At 40.5% G+C, this 15,135-nt stretch overlaps 1 protein-coding gene across 2 annotated transcripts; it reads left to right on the forward strand.

Moving 5' to 3' along the window:
- The first annotated feature begins 926 nt into the window (after positions 1–926).
- LOC138983776 (UDP-glucuronic acid decarboxylase 1-like) lies at positions 927–13,876 on the forward strand. Of its 2 annotated transcripts, XM_070357097.1 has the most exons (10): positions 927–2,122; positions 2,822–2,879; positions 4,729–4,909; positions 6,623–6,730; positions 7,081–7,140; positions 10,404–10,525; positions 11,342–11,461; positions 12,015–12,177; positions 12,759–12,862; positions 13,644–13,876. In XM_070357097.1, exons 1-10 carry the CDS (start codon positions 2,004–2,006, stop codon positions 13,728–13,730), a joined length of 1,122 nt encoding a protein of 373 aa, XP_070213198.1. In that variant the 5' UTR covers positions 927–2,003; the 3' UTR covers positions 13,731–13,876. The 2 variants fall into 2 exon arrangements, with proteins under 2 accessions (XP_070213198.1, XP_070213199.1); XM_070357098.1 differs by lacking the exon at positions 2,822–2,879 and having other exon boundaries at positions 929–2,122.
- Positions 13,877–15,135: the final 1,259 nt, after the last annotated feature.

Consider the following 15,135-nt stretch of genomic DNA (forward strand, 5'->3'; position numbering starts at 1 on the left):
TGTACTTGCGCAGGGTTAGAATTCCAACCTGGACCCGGTCCATTCTAGAATGAAACCGGATTCTAAGTTCGCGCAGAACACATGCACGCGGCTTGTCGACATATGTCTAGATCTTGTTTGTTTGTTTTCTAAAATCTTGCATTTGTTTCGTGACCCTTCCTATGCATCCATTTTGGGCTGCCGATTCATGTTAAATGTCTTATACACTGATGTAGGAAGACAATTTGAAGTCAGCAGATCATAAATTAATAAAAACAAACAAAGCTTACTTGGCTCTGAGTCTCTTCCAGATCCGATGATATTTTCAGCGTTGACACTGGGGGTGGAAGCAAAACCGCTTGCTTGTCGTCGGTCTTCAGCGGACAAAGTCACGTCTCCGACCAGTACCTTGTCCTTCTGCTAGAGTCACTTGTTCTTGATGTTCTCTCAAATCCAAGATTAAGGGTGGGTACGAAGTCAAAGGAGTTGGCATCGTTGAAAGCCGTGCCATTGCCAGACACGAAGTGACGCGAGCAGACTTTTCAATGGCACGACAAACCCCTGTCGTCGGATTGCTTGCACCCATCGCGTCCTTCGCTGTTGCGCCTTCGCACTCAGCTTGCACCCATCGGAAAGCCATACAATGACAAATTCTGTCCACCGTATTTCTCTTTCTTCATTCCACTGTTGCACTTGCAGTTGTAAACACAACAGTTTGTCTCGTCGTCTCCGCACTTTACTTTGCACCAAGCCTCGTTGTCGATTTTTCCTTTTGCCCCCTAGTTCCGGTAGATCTGACAATAAACTTCACAGCGCATGCGCCAAAATTTAAGTGAAAAAGGTCTGGTGTGAATCCCTTCAGTTTGAATTTGATACAGAGAAGCGTGTCAGCTGCGGTTGAAATGTCTTAACTTACCTTACCCCCCCCCCCCCCTACTTCTTGTCTTTAACCAATGGAATGGCTTATTATCTCAGAATGTTGTGTTACTAATTGTTACTAGGATTTTGATTGGATGTTTGTGACTCTAGCTATTTTTTTATTTATTTATTTTTATTTACTATATTAGCATATATCATGATTGTATTGATTGTATTTATTGTTCAAAATGCCCCCATGGGTTATGGACTAATAAAACTTGAACTTGAACTTGAACTTGAGCTAAAGTTTGATTATGTATGTGCATGCTAGGGTGTGAGAGAGAAATGAGAGAACTTCGGAAGAGTGTGGACGTATTTTGTTGTGTGAGCCACTAACTGACTTCTGGTAATAGTGAAATAAAGTCACGTTACTACAACCCCTGACTTGGCGTTTCTATTCCATGCTTCCTGCCTGAGCACCCCTCCTCTGCTCACTACTTCACCCCATCACATCTTGGGGGAGGTGACCTGTCATCGGCAGGGCCTCACAACGCAGGGACCACTGTAGCACGGTCTGTCTTATTGCGATTGCTGTATACTGTGCAAATGTATCCCAGTTATAGGCGAACTTTTTCATGCCTGTCGACCAGACTGAATCGAATGCACAACACAGAATATGTAGAGTATTTTTTACAACCATTGAGATTCAACAAGAACGTTTTTTAAGGTCAATTGTGATACGACGAGTGGTTGATATGTAAAGGTTTTCTCTGTCCGTGACTTTTGTAAAAGGGGGGGATATTTGCATGTCCTTGTGAGGGAGAATCATACGCCTGCGTTCATTGATTTAAAACAATTTTTTTTTATTCTGCGTATTTAAAGTTCCATAAAAAAAATACGAATCTTTGATAATTTTGTCAGAACAAGCCCTGAATATGAAGTAATGTACAAGGCATCTGCAATCCCAACAGTTTCTTCCTGCATGAAAAACAAACCCTTCATCGATTTTGTGAACAGATTTTTGTGTTTCAACTCATGTTCTATGCCGCTGCAAGCTATTGACAATTTCTTCTCGTACGAGCTGTCTTCTTCGATTTTGTGTTTTTGAACATCTGTTGCGCGTTTTAAAGCTTTTACATTTCTGTGTAAATTTCAAGGACATAAAAATGAAAGTTTATTTTGTGCGCGCATATTTTTGGGGGGTTGTACTTTCGGTGGCTGTCGTGGTTCTGTTGTGCTGGCGAGTACTTGGGGGTGAACTTTATGCAATTTCACAACGAGTCCGGTGAGTATGGTGTTTTGGTTTCTCAATGTGTGAGTATGTGTCTGACTGTCTACCCCCCCCCCCCCCCCCAACCCCCCTTCTGTCTCTCTCCTTATGTCTGTGATCTCTCTGTCTGCCTGCCTGCCTGCCTGCCTGTCTGTCTCCTCCCTCTGTCTGTCTCTGTCTGTCTGTCTGTCTGTCTCTCTCTCTCTCTATCTCTTTCTTTGTGTGTGTGTGTGTGTGCGCGCGTGTGTGAGTGCGTGCGTGCGTGCGTGCGTTCGTTAGAGAGAGAGGAAGAGAGAGTGAGAGATTCGTTTGATAGCGTATCGTCAAGAGCGGCTAGTGTAGCCTACACCTAGCCACAGGAGCTTGTATCTAACCACCGGTCGATGATTATTTACTCCTGCATGCTTATTATTTACTGCTGCATGCTTACCCTTACTACTACTAGGGCCTATTTATTACCTTGTAATAAATAGTAGTAGTAGTAAGGAGACTCTAGGGAATTAGTAGTAAATAGTAGTAGTAAGGAGACTGTATGGAATAAGGAGTAAATATATGGAATAAGGAGTAAATAATGATCGACCGGCGATTGGATACAAGCTCCTGTGCACCTAGCCAACTCTTTTGTTCTCCTTTCTCACACACAAAATAATAAGCAACGTTTTTGTAATATCAATGTTACTACAACTGCTCAGATATGCTTATGTTTTTGTACAGCTCAGAATCACGCCGCGAAATGGACACATTTACAAATTCCAAAGAAAAAAGAATACTGGTATGTATATGATGTATAAAGTAACGCACTTAGAAGTTGAGTTAATGTTCTTATATAGTATGCCCGTCTGCTGCCCCTCTCTCTCTCTCTCTCTCTCTCTCTCTCTCTCTCTCTCTCTCTCTCTCTCTCTCTCTCTCTCTCTCTCTCTCTCTCTCTCTCCGCTCTCTCTCTCTCTCTCTCTCTCTCTCCTTATTCAGTCTCTCTCTCTAATCCTCATTCCTTATTAATTGGCAACGATGCAATAGCGGAAGTAGGAAATCACACAGTTTTGGGAGTAAATATCGATAATAATTTATCTTGGACCCATCATGTTAGATCGTTGTGTAAAACCATGTCGAGGAAAATATATTTGTTGAACAGAATAAAACACTTTCTTGATCCACACTCAAGGTTATTATTTTATAATGCATACATACAAACCATCACGGATTATTGTTCGACCATCTGGGACTCAGCCAGTGCAAACATTTTAAAAGCACTGTATAGTCTACACAGACGAGCACTAAAAGAATCAGTTCTATTAAAACAATCCAGTCTTGTTTTCGACGATTATAAAAAAACTTAAGATTTTGCCCTTAAAAGAAAGATTTAAATCAAATAAAGGCGTGCTCCTTCACAAAATCCTTTCAGGCCATGCACTACGTGCTTTCATTACAAAATTTAAAGCCAAACCAAGCCGAAAATTCAACGTCCCCATTCCGCGAATAGATCTCTTTAAATCAAGTATAGCTTATTCTGGCAGCGTTTTGTGGAATTCTCTCCCGGAATCAGTTCGAGTCCCAACAAGTCTCAATACTTTCAAAAAACACCTCTCATTACATTTAATGTCAAATTACGAAAAGTCACAGTGATGGAAGACTTCGTTCTGATTATTTTCATATTGATCATATCTGTCCATAAAGCATCAGTGTTTCATAACGCAAGAATGTATGTATATAGCCTACAACGTGTATATATAGTCCTGTAGTTTTTCTGCCTTTTTTTTAATTTTTTTTTTACTGTCATGCTCATCTTTTGTATATATGTATTTAAGATTAGAATAGTCCCTCTCTGGGCGAGGGCTGGTTGAAAAGAAGCTCGTTTATATTGCTTATGCCACAACCCTCGTAAAATAAAATTTGATTTGATTGATTTGATCTCTCTCTCTCTCTCTCTCTCTCTCTCTCTCTCTCTCTCTGTCTTTCTCTCTCTGTCTCTGTCTCTCTCTCTCTCTCTGTCTCTCTCTCTCTCTCTGTCTTTCTCTCTCTGTCTCTGTCTCTCTCTCTGTCTGTCTCTCTCTGTCTGTTTCTCTCTCTGTCTTTCTTTCTCTCTCTGTCTCTCTCTCTGTCTCTCTCTCTGTCTCTCTCTCTGTCTCTCTCTCTCTCTTTCTGTCTCTGTCTCTCTCTGTCTCTCTCTCTCTGTCTCTGTCTCTCTCTGTCTCTGTCTGTCTGTCTGTCTGTCTGTCTGTCTCTCTCTCTCTCTCTCTCTCTCTCTCTCTCTGATTTAGTGTATGAACGTTGACCTGACAACTGATACAGATTTCCGACTTCATTATTTAGACTACAACTGAATACGAAACAAAGACCGCTAATGACGTCATCAACTGTTATTGGAGTAACTAAACGTTATTTTCCACCCTCTGTTTCCAAAGTAAAATGAGTGGAAAGATTTTTAAGGGTCACACTTAGTGGTTCACCTGGTACAGGAGAACACCAGATCACCTCTTGTTTTCAATGCCATTTATAATGATGTCATTCCTTGTTTCAAAGGGCACTTATGCCGTCATCATCTATTCCATGGTAACTTCTTATTCTTCTTCTTATGCGTTCCCGTATTCCATGGTAACGAATGACGTCATCCTGTTTCCAAGGTTACAGGAGGTGCGGGGTTCCTGGGATCTCACCTGGTAGATCACCTGATGGAAGCAGGTCACCAGGTGATTGTGGCTGACAATTTCTTCACGGGACACAAAGACAACTTACAGCAATGGTTACACCACCCGCGGTTTTCTCTGATCGAACATGACATCACCAAACCATTGGATTTACAAGGTATACTGTAAAAAGAAGAGGACATAAGCAGATTAAGACTTGTCTCTTTATATGTTTGTGAACAGGATGATTTACGGGGAGGAGCAGTAGGAGGAAGAAGAAGAAAGGACATCATACTGGAAAGGGCGTAACTACCAGTTTATGTAGGAGAAGGTTGCCTAATATAGACCACGTTTTGTTTCATGCTGATAACCAGCTTGTTTTCTTGCAAAGAAGCTTCAGTTCATTTTGTGTTTGGTAGTCCTTCTCTCTTTAATTAACCGTCAGGCCTAATATGCGCGAATTAACTTTGATAGACAATCAGCAAAAATCAAATACAGAAACATTCACAACTATTCCATATTAGGAGCCTGGGCACCTAATATGGACCGGTCAGTGAAGAGGCCTTCAGCAATCACTGTAAAAAGCCCCCTATACTTCAGAATAACACGATACAACTTAGTGAGCAAGTCAGACTAAATATGCTTTAGATTTCTCTGTTTTGGTTTGACGAGAACGTTATTTGAAGTACAACTGGAAACTAAAGAAACAGAGAGAGAATAAATGAAATTATCAACTTCCACGAACAGATGACTATTTGTTATAATTTTTGAAAGCTCGAGGGCTAGTAATAGGTTATTTTCAGTAAGCTTCTTAATGAATTAATGAAACCAACCTTTAGCTTTTATTTTCTTCTATTTGTTAAAGGCGGTCAATATTAGGGGACATACACATACTTTGAGATTTTGCTACAATTTTTTTTTGGCAGTAGAAACCCGGGGTCAACACTGCCAAAATGTAACAAATACAATTTTAGATGTCATATATTAATATAGCAATTTTTGTGTGATAACAGCTTTGGCTGTGGACAAAAACTAGTCTGTCTTAAGCGTCAAATTTAGACTGAACGCTGCCAAAAGTGTAAAAATAAGAGAGAAAAAACTACCGGTTTTGCGGTTTCTGTTTCTGCAATTGTTTTGACATGTGCAAGTTATCCAGAGAGGGTGAATACAGTGAATACTGTTATTTTGAGCGCTCTAGCACCGTTAAGTTTGTGAGAACAGGAAGTGGTTCATATTAGGCAACCTTCCCCTAGTAGTCTACTTGCCTACAATTTAGATACGCATGCATAGCTTGAAAGGGAACAGGGAATATATACTGTCTTCACATGGGACACGGACGACCTACAAGATGAACCATTCCTCCACTTACACATATACCAAAAACAAACTCTGTTTGCGTGGAAAGAACGATTTTTCATTTTTTATTTTACGCTTACAATCATTGGGTATTGTTGTCTTGCTTGTTAATAATTGGTTGGTTTTATTGGCTCACGAAGTGTAGCCTATGCGATCGTAACTTTGTCTGTCTGTGCGTGCGTGCGTATGTGCGTATGTGCGTATGTGCGTGCGTGCGTGTGTATGTCTGTGGTAGAAACTTTAACATTTCGTCATTTGAAGACGTCACATTATGGCGTAAGAGGGTTAGACGTCACGCGAAGGAATGTCTCGGTCATTGTTATTTTGAGCGGGCCGAGACTATTTGGCAGTCGTGTCTGTAAGTAGGCTACATGCAGACAGACAGATCTAGATCTAGTGTCTCTCTTTCTTGCACAGTGTCACCAATGCTTACTGTGTGTGTGTGTGTATGTGTGACGGAGTGATTGAGTTTGTGTTACTGTTTGTCGATTTCTTACGTGAGCCTTGAAGGCTTCGCCTCTTGTTTTTTAATTAGAAGTGGATGAAATGTACCACCTGGCGTGTCCGGCGTCACCCCCAGTGTACATGGCCAACCCGGTGTTCACCATCACCACCAACACTGTGGGCACACTCAATATGCTGGGTACGTCTCCTTCCCCACCCTGTTCACTCATGTCTGTCTGTCTCTCTCTCTCTCTCAATAAACTCTCAAAGCGTCTCTCTCTCTCTCACACACACACACACAAACACACACTGCACACACAGAGAATGCTCATATACACGCGCGTGCGCACGCGTGCCAGTGTGTGTGTGTGTGTGTGTGTGTGTGTGTGCATGTGTGCGTGCGTGCGTGCGTGCGTGTGTGTGTGTGTGTGTGTGTGCCGTTCGCGTGCGTGCGTTACTGTGTGTTGCCTCTTCCAGAATATGTATTTCATTCTCACAGTCTTTTTCTGAGCGAGCACAAAGTTGAACAACTGTACTTTTTTTCTCCAGAGCTGGCCAAGAAGACGGGAGCAAAAATACTTCTGGCATCAACATCAGAGATATACGGAGGTACCTTCTAATTCAAAGCATTCTTTAACGTTACAAGTGTGTCTCTATAACCAAGGCAAACAGCTGTCAGAACGAAGGAAAGGCAAACGTTTTTGAGGACTTTTTTTTGTACAGCAAGCCACTCTGGATAATGTAAATGATGACCTGCCGATTGTTCCTTTCCTTAATTGTGAATTGAGCGAGCTAAATCTGTCCGTCGAAGAAGTGATTAAAGCTAACCCGGACTACTGCGTGTCGTTTTCTCGGACTCTGTCAAGTAAAACCCATACGAGAAGCATCTTGCACCAAATTGACAAAAGTGATTCCGATTTCGTCAATTTCAAGCGGAAACGTAAAAAAAGGTCATGCTAATAAAAGATAAGAGCAGGGCTCCCCAAAGTGCGCGTCCCTGCGTCCTATACGCACTAGAAGCCAAAAACAAGTACTGGAAATTGATGGAGGGGGTCCCGGGACGCACTAAATTTTCTTTATCGTAGATCTATACTTTTTTAGACTGCAATCGTCAGCTATTGTACACAGTGCACTATGCGTGACCACAATGTTTAATAAGTACACTGGAACTTTTTGGCTTTTGGATCATTGGGACCCTCTAAAACTCTGCAGTGGGGGTCCATGGACCCTCTAGGAGGGCCGTCCGTGGGAAGCCATGAAGAGTCAGGCAAACAATAGGTCATACAAAATTAAAAATGCAATAAAAAAAATAACAAGTCGCGTAAGGCGAAAATACAACATTTAGTCAAGTAGCTGTCGAACTCACAGAATGAAACTGAACGCAATGCAACGCAGCAAGACCGTATACTCGTAGCATCGTCAGTCCACCGCTCATGGCAAAGGCAGTGAAATTGACAAGAAGAGCGGTGTAGTAGTTGCGCTGAGAAGGATAGCACGCTTTTCTGTACCTCTCTTCGTTTTAACTTTCTGAGCGTGTTTTCAATCCAAACATATCATATCTATATGTTTTTGGAATCAGGAACCGACAAGAAATAAGATGAAAGTGTTTTTAAATTGATTTCGAAAATTTAATTTTGATCATAATTTTTATATTTTTAATTTTATATTTAATCCAAATATAACATATTTATATGTTTTTGGAATCAGAAAATGATGGAGAATAAGATGAACGTAAATTTGGATCGTTTTATAAAAAAAATATTTTTTTTACAATTTTCAGATTTTTAATGACCAAAGTCATTAATTAATTTTTAAGCCATCAAGCTGAAATGCAATACCGAAGTCTGGGCTTTGTCGGAGATTACTTGACCAAAATTTCAACCAATTTGGTTGAAAAATGAGAGCGTGACAGTGCCGCCTCAACTTTCACGAAAAGCCGGATATGACGTCATCAAAGACATTTATCAAAAAAATGAAAAAAACGTCTGAGGATATCATACCAGGAACTCTCATGTCAAATTTCATAAAGATCGGTCCAGTAGTTTAGTCTGAATCGCTCTACACACACACACAGACAGACAGACAGACACACATACACCACGACCCTCGTCTCGATTCCCCCCTCTATGTTAAAACATTTAGTCAAAACTTGACTAAATGTAAAAAGCACACGAACAAAACAAAAGAAATAAAAAAATTCTTACCTTAGTTCCTCTCTCAAATTCCTGATATGTGCTTTCACTATCAGGATTTGCTTGCTGTGTCTGAGAAATGATGACTTCGAGACTGAATTTTATCCGTTCTGGGAACTCGAACATTGTTCAAGAAGAAGTGAACACACACCACGGGTCAGGGACTGTGTCGATAGGACCTGGTCATTCTTTAACACGGTCAGAATGATACTGTGCGGGTATAAAAATGCAAGAATACGGTTTCAGCTCTTTGGTATCGTATCCCATGCATCTAGTCAGTAATAGGCACAACCACAAAGGCTTGTAGGACAGGAAACAGCATCATCATCTTTGGGACTTCCAGTATCTGAATATACCCAGTCCTCAGGGAAATTAGGTGAACTCTGTGAATGTCATCGTAAAATCACCACTGCTCTGTTTGGGAAACGACTTTGCTATAGCAGCCAGACAATTTACATCAATTACCTCAAGGCTGCTTTCATTGTTCCTGTTTTCAATTACAAACACCACGAGCTCATCATCAATAAAAGCAGTCGAACCCCAGACAAATTTTTTTCACCTTTTGGTACACACTGAATACCCCAAAAGACCGACTGGTCAACGATGGCAAGAACATTCTGTGCGAGTACTTGTACACGTCTGTTCGGCGTGATGACATTGTCACTTTGTAACTGTATAATTATAATCTCTCTTTCACAATGCAATGTAAAAGTCTAATGAATCTAGTCTCCTGAGAAATAAAGGTGTTTGTTTCTAGTGATTCTGCATATCCCCCACTTTTCTTTGAGACAAAATGTAAGTTCAAAACGAAAAGTCTAACTTACAAAGCTTCTGCCGAATTATTATTTTATGTACCGTCATTGCAATATATTCCATTCGAAACTATTTTAGTATTCTCTTTTTTGTTATCTTTAAACGAGTTGACCCGGCTACACGAATGTTAGTGAATCAAGTTTCATTGGTCTTTCAGACCTATCTGTTCAGTAATAGCAGAGACATAGATGTCTCTGGTAATAGGCTACATCAGCTGCAATGTACCCTTTCCCGAAAAGGGATGGATTCAACCGTAGTATTATTTGACACTTTCTTATAATCTGTCATCAATCACGACTGATTTACGCTCAATACCTGTTTTGTCTCTTCTTTGAAATGTCTGGGTTTTCGCCTTTCTTTTTCACAGTAAAATCAGAACTTGCAGACGACAAATTGTGGCCTTTTTTCCCCTCTTCGTACAAAAGAGTAAACTGAAGTGAAACTGAAATGCACCAAAAATCACCAAGAAATGGACAAATAATCAGTTAAAGCGACTGGTCCCGCATGCGAGAAATACATATTACGACGCAATGGAAAATAGTAAAGTTATTTATTGTCAAATCAAATTTTGTTTTTGGTGGTATTGTATATGATTTTGGATAAGGTGCTGGAGGCTTCCGAATTTCTGCTAAACGTGTCTTTGTGGAAAATGTCGCCATCCCAGCTCATGACAATTTCCGAAGAGCGTGTCTCGCCTTGTGTGTGTGTGTGTGTGTGTTGGTGTGTGTGTGTTGTTGTTGTGCGCGCTCGTCACTGTGTGTGTGTGTGTGTGTGTCAGTGTGTGTGTGTGAGTATGCATGCGTGCGTGTGTGCGTACGTGTGAACGTTGTGTTCTTTTCTTTATATTTCACTGACTGTCTTGGACAGACCCACAGGTGGTGCCGCAGACAGAGGAGTACTGGGGGCACGTGAACCCCGTGGGGAGCCGAGCGTCTTACGACGTGGGCAAAAGAGCTGCTGAGGCCATGTTCACATCATACTACAGACAGGTAATGTATGTAGTCATCGCGTGTTGCAGTCACGATTACAATGGAGCCCCCATCAACCCCAATATAAGACTTCCCCCTTTTAAAGGACCTGGATTTATTTTTTATTATTTTAGAGTTTTGGTCTATAACCTCTGTAAAGTTACCTCCATTATAAGACTCCATCCTTTTTCAGACCTGATTTTCTCAGATTTGTGAATGTCTAAAAGGGGGTTCTACTTTACTGTAGCCACCACGTGTGTTGCAGTTACGAGAATCCTCTATGACCAACTCAGTTGCATCAGATGCCGAGTTTGTAAAAAAAACCACAAATATGGTAAAAGGGTTTGATATAATTATATTCAAGGGACGTGACTACATGTTAAAATTTAAGGGGTTATCCTTGCACGGACAGGGAGGCAGTTAGGCAGACTGACAAACTCGTTCTCTCTATATCTGTCTGCCTGTCGTATTGAATCTCTCTCTCTCTCTCTCTCTCTCTCTCTCTCTCTCTCTCTCTCTCTCTCTCTCTCTCTCTCTCTCTCTCACACACACACACACACACACACACACACTCACACACAAAATAACGCTGCTCATCGTTTCGGAACAGAAGTTCAAGTTACAAAACCGGCAAACGTCTTGTCAACTGCAACACATTTGAATAACTAGCGATGCCAATATACTCATAACTTCACAAAACTGCTTGATCGATATTAAGTGAGATGATCAAAGGTTGGGGGGGGGGGGGGGGTGGTACATATACCTCAGCCATGTAAACTAGCTGGCTTTGACGTTCAAGTTGGGGAGTACATGCTATCTTTTCAAAAATGATTCCAGTTCAATATTCCCATACGGATCGCCCGCATCTCCAACAGTTACGGCCCACGTCTGCCCGAGGATGGAGGGGGAGTGGTGGGCAGCTTCATCAAACAGGCGCTCGCCAACAAGCCCATCTATGTGAGCTTCTGGATCAGTGAATGGATGGATTGATTTTTTTGATGAATCGATTGGCTGAAGGTTATATGATTCATTCGATATGTATTTTCTGGCTTTAACAAATCTGAGTGCTACTTGCACGAAGAACATTGCAAAATTAAGCCTGATACAGACACCAGTTGGGAAAGCCTATTCATCGCTGACCGCAGCCGGGTTGTCTATGGTATCACCGCTATGTTGTGTATATTATGACAGTCATAATCTTAGTGTGTGGTAGGCTTTTGTACCGGGCTAGTGAAATGTGTAGCGGGTCAGTGAATTTATTGAACTTTCTTGCCCGGCTGGCAAGTTAAATTATTGTTTGTCAGAACAGGAGGTGATCCTCATTAGGGGCCCTTCCCCTACACATCGAATTTCCCAGCTTTGGGATAATACAGTAAATGAAATAAAAATGAAAATCGGAAGTCTATGCACCATACATACTAGGAGTTTGTGCAATAATTCTCATGCAGTCCACGGCTGTGTTTTGAGCCCTTGGAACCCGTTTTATGAATAAAACAATTGTGTCTTTTAGGTTTACGGGGATGGCAATCAAACAAGGTGCTTGCAGCATGTGTCTGATGCAGTGAAAGGAATCGTCAAACTGATGGAGTCAGACTACACACATCCTGTCAATATTGCTGGCACAGAACGATTCACCATCATGGAGCTTGCACAACTTATTAAATCTCTCATTGGTAAGAGAGAAAAGGGTCAGTTGGGGGTGGGGGTGGGGGCATGTATTAGATGCAGTGAAAGAAATGGTCAAACTGATGGAATCAGCCTTCACACACAATACAACATTGCTGACACAGATCGCTTCACTATGATAGAGCCAACACATTATTTCTCTCATGGATAAGTAGGGGGGCGGGGGGGGGGGGGGGGATGTGTGTGTGGTGTAAATGGCTTTTAAAATGCAGCTGCACAGTAAATGTTTACATATACAAACATCAGTTGCCAAATCCAGATCAATAATGGACACATTTACCAGCTCTAACTGAATCTGTGTGTGTGTGTGTTTAAGTGTGTTTCTGACTTTGCTAGCATCCATGTGCATATACTGATATAGGATTATCACACTGGGAAAAACATCCTCTACTGATTCAGCAATGAATTTAATGTGTGTGTGCGCTTGTATGCATATCCCTATGGTTTAAACGAAATTGTATTCAAAATACATGACAAGAAGTAACACATATCCCTATGTATTTGTATGTGTGTGCTTCCGACTTTGATTGTGTGCAAGCGCATATATCTGCATGTTTTCATGGATCAGAAACCAGCAGTGAGATAGTGAAGAAAGAGCCCAGACAGGACGACCCACGTCTGCGACAGCCCGACATCACTAAGGCAAAAACCATACTCAACTGGGAACCACAGGTACGACACCCAAATTACAGTAGTACTGACTGATATTGATAATGATAATAAAAACTTGTACAACACAAACAACAGAATTTTCAGACTTCACCCCTTTGAAGACCTTACTTTTTTCAGATTTTCTGTTCATTAACCTCTGTAATTTACATGTTTGAGACCTGATTTTTTCAGATTTTCTGTTCATAACCTCTGTAATTTACATGTTTGAGACCTGATTTTTTCAGATTTTCTGTTCATAACCTCTGTAATTTACATGTTTGAGACCTGATTTTTTTCAGATTTTCTGTTCATAACCTCAGTAATTTACATGTTTGAGACCTGATTTTTTCAGATTTTCTGTTCATAACCTCTGTAATTTACATGTTTGAGACCTGATTTTTTCAGATAGACTGTTCATAACCTCTGTAATTTACATGTTTGAGACCTGATTTTTTCAGATAGTCTGTTCATAACCTCTGTAATTTACATGTTTGAGACCTGATTTTTTTCAGATTTTCTGTTCATAACCTCTGTAATTTACATGTTTGAGACCTGATTTTTTTCAGATTTTCTGTTCATAACCTCTGTAATTTACATGTTTGAGACCTGATTTTTTCAGATTTTTATAGGTCTTAAAATGGGGTTCCACTTTATTCCTATCTTGAACAGACAACTGCAATAAGTACACTGTAAAACTTTTTCCCTGGTTTCAAAATTATCCTCTTATTTCAGGAACCACTGTGCATAATTTGAAGACCTGCTGTATTAATCATAATTATCCTACTGTTCTTTCTGTCGACAGGTACCATTGAAAGAGGGCATTAAACCAACCATAGAATACTTCAGGCAACAGCTAAGGAACAACAACGTCGAAACAGGAATCTCATGAACACTGAACAGATGTTAACAAATGTAGGAATCACATTTTACACTGCATTTTATTTTTATCTGACGTCTTCAAGCATTAACTGTATATTGTACATGTATCGTCAATACACATGCATGTTTCTTGAGAATAAATCGGGTGAAATCGGACTGACCCTGAAGAGGTTAAGTATGAATATGCCTTTGCTTGCGTGTGTGTGTGTGTGTGTGTGTGTGTGTGTGTGTGTGTGTGTGTGTGTTTTCATACTTGTCAACCTCTGAACAATTTCATGCTTGCCACAACACACCAGGAAAAAATTAAGAACAGTTAAACCTGAAGGAAGAATGTAAGAAAATCCATTTAACGCGAGGTCATGTTGCAATCAATTTAATAATTGTTTATTTTAAACAACAGATACATAAATAAACACAGCTCCTGGCAAATTAACTGTTCTACTACATGCCGTTCTTCATCTCAAGATTTTATACATTTTATACGTAAAGAGAGCACAAGTCTAGAGCATTTGCTGCCTCCAGACAAAGTTTTCATGTATTTGATTTAAAAAATTGCGCACGTGTGCTCGTTTCCCTTTACTTGTGACATAGACATTGAGGTTTAAAATTCAGCTTCCCAAATTACATGATCTAAAAACCACACCAAATTCATGTGAAAACAAACACACACAGACACACACAAACATACACACACAATTACACACACATGTATGTAGGCACACCCACACTCACACATATGCAGGCACACACACACACACACACACACACAGACATATGCAGGCATACACACTCACAACAGACACCCACATGCACAGTCTCTCTCTCGCTGTTTCACCAGCAACCTTGCGTAATTCTATTTTCTTCTCTCTCTCTCAACAAAAAAAAAAAGCACAAGCTCCCTCAAAGATGTGTCACTTACTTCAGGTGTAGAACTATTGACATTATATACATGTATACAAGGTAGCTTCATGGAAGAATGATAGTTCTCTTATGCAGTACTTTTGAATCTGAAAAAAATCCACAATTCCTTGTCCACCTTAAAAGTTCTTTGCACCCAGAAAACAAATCAGAAGCAACCCTGTTTACCCCCAAACCTGACAAGAGTAATGGTCAAGTAAAAAAAATAGTAACCTGATGACCAAAATAGTAACCCAGTGGTTACAAATGCCAACATTAGCAACAAAAACCTAATTACTTAAAGGCATATGTACTCGATGACTATACACGCTAATTGCTTTACCAACAGCTGGAGACAGACTAAATTAAGTTCCCTGCAAAATATTGTGGTCTAGGACCCCTTAAATGTTGAGATATTTGAATTTTCATTTTGATCTGGATCGTCCTATTAAAAGATTTGGCAACACATGTAACGTTGATGCAAGGGAGAGAACACCGCGGCTTTGTTGACATCCTCA

The sequence above is a fragment of the Littorina saxatilis genome, linkage group LG13 (assembly GCF_037325665.1).
Source record: "Littorina saxatilis isolate snail1 linkage group LG13, US_GU_Lsax_2.0, whole genome shotgun sequence".
Lineage (NCBI taxonomy): Eukaryota > Metazoa > Mollusca > Gastropoda > Littorinimorpha > Littorinidae > Littorina > Littorina saxatilis.